Source organism: Brachyhypopomus gauderio, chromosome 7 (genome assembly GCF_052324685.1).
Source record: "Brachyhypopomus gauderio isolate BG-103 chromosome 7, BGAUD_0.2, whole genome shotgun sequence".
In the NCBI taxonomy this organism is placed as follows: Eukaryota; Metazoa; Chordata; class Actinopteri; order Gymnotiformes; family Hypopomidae; genus Brachyhypopomus; species Brachyhypopomus gauderio.
Genome location: NC_135217.1, coordinates 30239067 through 30246566, shown reverse-complemented (window position 1 = coordinate 30246566; position 7500 = coordinate 30239067). Strand labels below are relative to the sequence as shown.

Below are 7500 nucleotides of genomic sequence, written 5' to 3'. Positions count from 1 at the left end.
GTGTGTGTGTGTGTGTGTGTGTGTGTGTGTGTGTGTGTGTGTGTGTAAATAGATAAATGCAAGATTAAGGATTAATCAAGTGATTTATCTGGTGCCATAAAGAGGGTCAGGCTTTTAAATCTGATGGCAGCAACTACAGGAAGCCATTGGGGGAACATGACAGCAGTGAAGTGTGTGTACGGTGGAGTGTGTGTACGGTGGAGTGTGTGTACGGTGGAGTGTGTGTACGGTGGAGTGTGTGAAGGGTGGAGTGTGTGTACGGTGGAGTGTGTGTACGGTGGAGTGTGTGAACGGTGGAGTGAGTGTACGGTGGAGTGTGTGAATGGTGGAGTGAGTTTAAGACAGCTACAGCCATAGGGCTACCAATATGGTCCTATGATATGGGCTCTACTTCATATGCTTCATATACTTGATGAGAATGCGCTTAGACACATGATTAGAAATAGCTGGATTACTGCTGAAGTAACACTAATCATGTGTGTGTGTGTGTGTGTGTGTGTGTGTGTGTGTGTGTGTGTCTTCTTCTGCAGCTCCAATACAGATAATGCTAAGAGTAACCCTGTGAATCTGACTGTGAATGTTGTAGCAAGAGCACAAATGGAGATCAGAGGGTGAGTGTAGTGTTATTGTCTCTCTGGCAGTATCAGACACATTCACACACACTCAAATTAACACATTTGGACCTTTGTTTGTTTACAGATGTATTTGGTGGTACTGTCTTTGGCATATTAAATATTTATATATATTATATAAAAGAATGATTACTCTCTCTCCCTCTCTCTCTCTCTCTCTCTCTCTCACTCTTTCTTTCTCTCTTTACCAGTGTGTCTCTCCCAGCTCAGGTAGTTCTTCCACTCCCTCGCTGGGAGCCTAAGGACAAACCAGTCAGAGAGGACGACATTGGTCCTCAGGTCCAGCATATCTATGAGGTACCAAACACACAGCCCCACTTCAGCACACACACACACACACACACACACACACATCGAGAAATTCTGTCTCACACACAGTAAAACACACGCACACACACATTCAGAGATGGCAATACCCTAGAATGGAGAACATCACATATGAAAATAATTTGCTTCTCGAACCAGCTGGAAAAAGACCAGGCCAGTCGGAGGCTGGAGAGAGACTGGCCTGGTCTGGACCCTGTAGGAAGTGCTCACTGTAGTCTGATCAAAGGGATCCAGGCCTGCAGTAATTACCACTAATAAAACACACACGCACACACACACACAGACAAGCGTACAGATATACTGGTCAAGGTTTCATTAATTGCTGTTGATATGGACTCCTCTTCGTTCTATTGTATAAATAGGCTTTAAATGAAATGCAGTAAACTTCAAAATGGGGACAGAGAGAACAGCAGAGACTTCAAAGTGTTTGTTTCCCGCCTAATTCTGTTTCTGTTTATTTGTGAAAATCGTCGACCTGAGAAAAGGCAGCAGTGATCGTTTTAATCGGCGGTAGCGACAGCCACAAGCTCTGCTGCTACCTAACGTTAGCCTCCAGAATGCCCCACAGGCAGCTATAGTTAATGCTAATGACGGTGCAAATCTCATCTGAATATCATAATTACATTGTTTTGGTTAATGCAAATGCAAAGTTGTGTTCTCATCTGAATATTATAATTACATTGTTTTGGTTACCACATATCTGTGCAATTATCTCATAAGATTTAGCTTTGTTTGAATAAGGAACTAATAAAATCTTGTCATTTTAATCCCATTACTCCTCGGGCCACACACACACACACACACACACAGCTACATAATAAAGGTCCCAGCTCTGTGAGTGGTGCAGTGTTAGAAGTCGGCTGGCCCAGTCGTCATCGAGAGGAACACCTGCTCTATGCCATGCAGGTCATCACCGACGGCGATGTTGAATGCCATGCCAACGGTACCCTCAATCCACTGCAGCTCGAGGTAACACACATTTGCACACACACATACACACACACACACACACACACACACACACACACACACACACACACACACACACGTGAACACATGGAGGATGGAGGAGCAGGGAGGGAGGGGCTCGTTCCGGACCAATCAAGGACAGGCTAGCTCCTCTGCCCCGCCCACCTCACCACCCTGGGCCATGTGCTGTTCTACAAACACAAGCTTCTTTATCGTGTCCACTTGGACACTACGGCCCACGGTCTATTTTTCTCGTCCCTTTCTCTCCCCCTCTCCCTATGGGGTTAGTTTGTATTTCCAGTCATAAAACTCAAACGGCCAGTGCGAAATCTCTGTTGTTTAAGATGATGTGTATATGGGGATGTAGTGCATGTTCCTGTTTAAGGTTCTCCTGTTTCCTCTCACTGCCTCAGCTTACAGAGCAGCGGTTATAGAGAGTTATAAGTGCTCTTAGTCCTCTGTAGAGGACTGTATACTCCAGCTGAGCTGGGAGCAGCTGTGAGTCGTGACCTTCACACCACTTTACTGGAGACCTCTCAGCAGAGAGACGTACCACTCAGGGGCTTTGATCTCCTCACACACGCATGCAAACACATGCACCAAAAACATACAGACATGCTCACACACACTCACAAATATGAGTTGCACAGATAACATTAACCAGCCTGTTTTTAATGTGTCGTGCTGATTCTGCTTACTTGAAATGGTTGGTGGGTGCCTCCTGTCAGCTGTTTCTGCATACAGTTCCCATAAATCTTTGCAAATTGACATAGCAAATTTGCAGATCACCAGAATAAATCAGGATAGATATTCTACGTCCACCATCTCTCTCTGAAAATGTTGTGACTGAGTGGCTTTGAGGTTTTGGAATTTTATGTATGTGAAGATGTGTTTATAAAAACAAGACCACCAGGCACAGTTTAACCTCCCTGGTGTCACGCTCAGTTTTCCAGCTAACATTAGGTCAAACTGAGGGGTGGCTAGCTAGATTCCTCATGCATGTGTCTTTGCACACTGGGACTTTGCCAGACGGTCGGTCGGTCAGACAGTCAATCGGCCAGACGGTCAGATGGTCTGTCGGTCATTGGAAATACCTCTTCTAGGCCAGACCACTACACGATCCAGGAAAAAGTACAATTGCTAAATTAAATGAATAAAAGTCCTTTGTTACAAGCTAACTCATCTCTCTCTCTCTCTCTCTCTCTCTCTCTCTCCCTCTCTCTCTGTCTCAGACCTCCAATCTTCAAGACACTCCTGAACTGTTGGGTTTTCTGCGAAACACAAGCGGCCCGACCCGTCGTAGGCGATCTGTTACCACCACACAGAGCTACAGCAGCAAAACACTGGTAAACACACACATATATAAACACACACACAGACGCATGTGCACCTACAGACCCACACACACACACATACACACACCACTACATTCACAACCTACCTACATAAATCACATTTGCAGTATGGGAGCACTCACTTAAATCCGACATGTTGACTCAGAAGTTTTGCTTGACATGTATTATAGAGACCTACGGTGACCTTTGAGACTCATTTCACATGTAAATGCCTCTTAGTGTGGTGTGTGCATGCGTGTGTCTGTGCTGGTGTTGACAAATATACTGTCAGGCCCATGTCAGGAAAAGATAATAAGATAAGACAAGGTCAAAGGTCATGTCTGTGATGGATGCAGACACACATGCACATGCAGGAAACATGTGAGTTTTTTGTCATGCCTGGTCAAACACATAAGTATACAACTGGCACTACCAACACCTGTCTGAAGAAGGATGAAAAATTAGACAACATGCTTAGAGTTGTATCAGTTCATCAAAAAGGCCCTTTTAATCTCTCTCTCTCTCTCTCTCTCTCTCTCTCTCTCTTATTTGTGTGTGTGTGTGTGTTTAGAACTGCTCTAATATCCATTGTCTGATGCTGACATGCACTGTGCGTCGTTTGGATCGAGGACAGAGTGCTGTGGTGAAGGTTCGATCTCGACTTTGGGCACACACGTTCTTACAGGTCAGACATTTGTCTCACATTATACATTTATATTTCCTTCTCATACACACACACATTATACATTTATTTCTTATTCTTCCTCATAATACTCTTTCTTATAGCAATACTCTCTCCTGTTAAACCTGCTGGTGAAATTATTTCTTATAAGACAATTCTGTAGAGGTACCTAGTTCACAACACCTTCAAAAACCTCTCACACACACACACACACAAACACACACACACACACACACATATATATATACACTGCCTCACCCAGACATCAACATCATATCACAGCAACACAAAACAGCTCTTTTAACTTTCCGTCTGTCATTCTTGTGATTAACCTCACCCGCCATCATACAGCATGCGTCTAGGTGTATATTCGTATGAGTTATGATGCACTGTGTTTAGGCAGGGAACCGCTGGATTGGTTAGAAAGTAGGAACCACCCTCTTGGGTTTATTACCCAGCACCACCAGAACAGCGCCTTCCTCCTTTATCTGGGTCTTCCTGGGGTGGCGTCTGTCTCCTAAGCTGAGCAGCTTTGCACTCCATATATCAGTGTGTGATGAAAGACTGACCAGCACCCTGGCTCCTCTTCGTGGTCCTCCTTCCTTTCACCTCCCCTCCTCTCCTCGCCTCTCCTTTCATCTCTTTTCCTCTCTTCTCTCTCCTTTCATCTCTTCTTCAAGTCTCCTCTCTCCTCATCTGTTTTCACCTCTCCTCCCCCTCGGGTTCACTATTGTTCACGAGGGCCGATCTACCTTGCCACTGAAAAGTCACTCTCCGGGTTTTGCTTGTTCGTGTAGCGTCTTTGCAAAATGTAGTTCAGCTAGCGAGTAAGCGTCCGGCTCCTGCACCCGCCCTGGTGCGAGTGACCCACAGCCGTGGGTTGTGACGGGAGGTGGAGGTGGTGATGCTGACCATGGGCTCACGTAGAGAGCACGGAGAGGACAAGGGTGTTGTAGTCGTCGTCTTCCTGTCTTCAGTCATGGCTTGTATCGCGTAACCCTTAACCCTGTCACAGTGAAACCTCTTTAATCTTACCTCAGCTAGAGGCCAGCGATAAAAACAGACCCCCATGCATGTGTGCTAAATGCGTTTGTGTGTGTATGTGTGTGTGTGTGTGTGTGTGTGTGTGTGTGTGTGTGTGTGTGTGTGTGTGTGTGTGGTTATGTATGTGCATGTGTGTGTTTGTGTGTGTGAGCCAGCTTGTGAGTGGACACCAGTAAAAACAGTTGTGGTTTAGTGCATGTCTTTAAAAAGTTTTGCTGTTCTTTTGACTGTTTCTTTTGATCGTTCATACTGGAATCAATGCAACTAAACATTGGGGCAAAATCTCAATTTCTTTATCACCAGCACAAAACTGATATCTCACTCCTTTCATATCCATATTTTTCTTATAGTTGTATCTTTTTGTTTAACTTTTTTGTTTCAAGAAAAACTCAAGATTGGAAACCTACCTGTATAATACTTAAGAGACAACACATCACAACAATGATTTCAGTATTTAGCAGTTCAACTGAAATTCACATCAGATAAATGTATCATTTAATGTTCAACTGTAGAAATACTGAAAAAGAACTTGATGAAAGTGTGTCTCTTGCTGTTTGAGTGATATGTTTGATTTCATTCTTTGCAGAGGAGAAATGACCACTATCTGCTCAACTCCACTGTGTCCTTCAGAGTGACCGGCATGCCATATCACATCAAACCACACACCCTTCCACAGCACAGTACTTCTGTGAGTGATAATGTGTGTGTGTGTGTGTGTGTGTGTGTGTGTGTGTGTGTGTGTGTGTGTGTGTGTGTGTGTGTGTGTGTGTGTGTGTGTGTGTGTGTGTGTGTGTGTGTGTGTGTGTGTGTGTGTTTCTATGTGACTCTCAGCATGTCATGCTAATTTAAGGATTTTCTCTGATCTGTGATACAGCAGTGAAATATGCATGCGTTTGAGTGTGTGTGTGTGTGTGTGTGTGTGTGTGTGTGTGTGTGTGTGTGTGTGTGTGTGTGTGTGTGTGTGTGTGTGCACACAAGTGTGAAAAGGGTATGTGTGTGGAAACATGCATGTGTGTGTATTTCAGATGTTAAGAAGGAAATTGAGTTCAGACAGGGAGGGGAGGTGGATTATGGGGTAATCTGGGCCAGGGACATGACTTCAGACAGGGAGGGGAGGTGGATTATGGGGTAATCTGGGCCAGGGACATGACTTCAGACAGGGAGGGGAGGTGGATTATGGTGTAATCTGGGCCAGGGACACGATTTCCCACCTCTTTTCCTCTGTGCCTCAGAGCGTTCACTGTGAAATTCCAATACCCTGCTCACTCTAAAAGGTTAAAAAAGGAGAAGTTCTCTGGCCACATACAAGAAACAGAGCTACAGTACAGCAACAGAGCTACAGTACAGAAACAGAACTATAGTACAGAAACGGAGCTACAGTACAGAAACAGAGCTACAGTACAGAAACAGAACTATAGTACAGAAACAGAACTACAGTACAGAAACAGAACTACAGTACAGAAACAACTAGAGTACAGATACAGAACTACAGTACAGATACAGTACAGAATAAGCAACAGTACAGAAACAGAGTTATAGTACAGAAACAGAGCTACAGTACAGCAACAGAGCTACAGTACAGAAAAAGAGCTACAGTACAGCAACAGAGCTACAGTACAGAAACAGAGCTACAGTACAGAAACAGAACTACAGTACAGAAACAGCTACAGTACAGAAACAGAACTATAGTACAGAAACAACTAGAGTACAGATACAGAACTACAGTACAGAAACAACTAGAGTACAGATACAGAACTACAGTACAGATACAGTACAGAATAAGCAACAGTACAGAAACAGAGTTATAGTACAGAAACAGAGCTACAGTACAGAAACAGAGCTACAGTACAGCAACAGAGCTACAGTACAGCAACAGAGCTACAGTACAGCAACAGAGCTTCACAAAGTTGAGCTCCACAACTGTAGCTGTAGTCCAGAGCATGTTAGGCTTGTGTCATGTATTTGGAATTTGCCTCGGGCATATGTTGTTCGTCGCAGAAATCAACTGCACAAACAAATGCCAGTCCACTCATCTGGATGGTAATGTACCAGGGAAGATCCCACTGCTAGTACTTCAGCTGGGCAGCTTTACTCTGACCTGTTTTTCCAAGTGTAGGTGTAGTTGCATTTATTTCTGATTGGACTCAGAAACATGTATGTGTATGCAGTATGTGAGTTACTGCATTCAAATTCAAATATCAGTTATTTGTTTATTCTCTGCTGTATGTATGTGTGCGTATGTGTGGGTAACTGTGTGTGTGTGTGTGTGTGTGTGTGTGTGTGTGTGTGTGTGTGTGTGTGTGTGTGTGTGTGTGTGTGTGTGTGTGTGTGTGTGTTTGTAGATTGGTACATTTGTGGTGTGGGCGATTCCGGACGTCTCCTTTGCCATACCCCTGTGGGTGATTATTCTGGCGATTCTCCTGGGACTGCTGGTTCTTGCCATACTTACCTTGGCTATGTGGAAGGTAGGCCTCACACACACACACACACACACACACACACACACACACAC

The 7500-nt window shown here is 44.4% G+C and overlaps 1 protein-coding gene across 1 annotated transcript in view; it reads left to right on the top strand.

The window, feature by feature from the left end:
• itga8 (integrin, alpha 8) overlaps window positions 1–7500 on the top strand; it is a 70239-nt gene that overhangs the window by 58361 nt on the left and 4378 nt on the right. The window contains exons 23-29 of the mRNA XM_077013129.1: window positions 531–611; window positions 824–929; window positions 1770–1928; window positions 3161–3274; window positions 3834–3947; window positions 5575–5676; window positions 7331–7453. Coding sequence (XP_076869244.1) covers window positions 531–611; window positions 824–929; window positions 1770–1928; window positions 3161–3274; window positions 3834–3947; window positions 5575–5676; window positions 7331–7453 — 799 coding nt within the window. The remainder of the gene's footprint in view (window positions 1–530; window positions 612–823; window positions 930–1769; window positions 1929–3160; window positions 3275–3833; window positions 3948–5574; window positions 5677–7330; window positions 7454–7500) is intronic.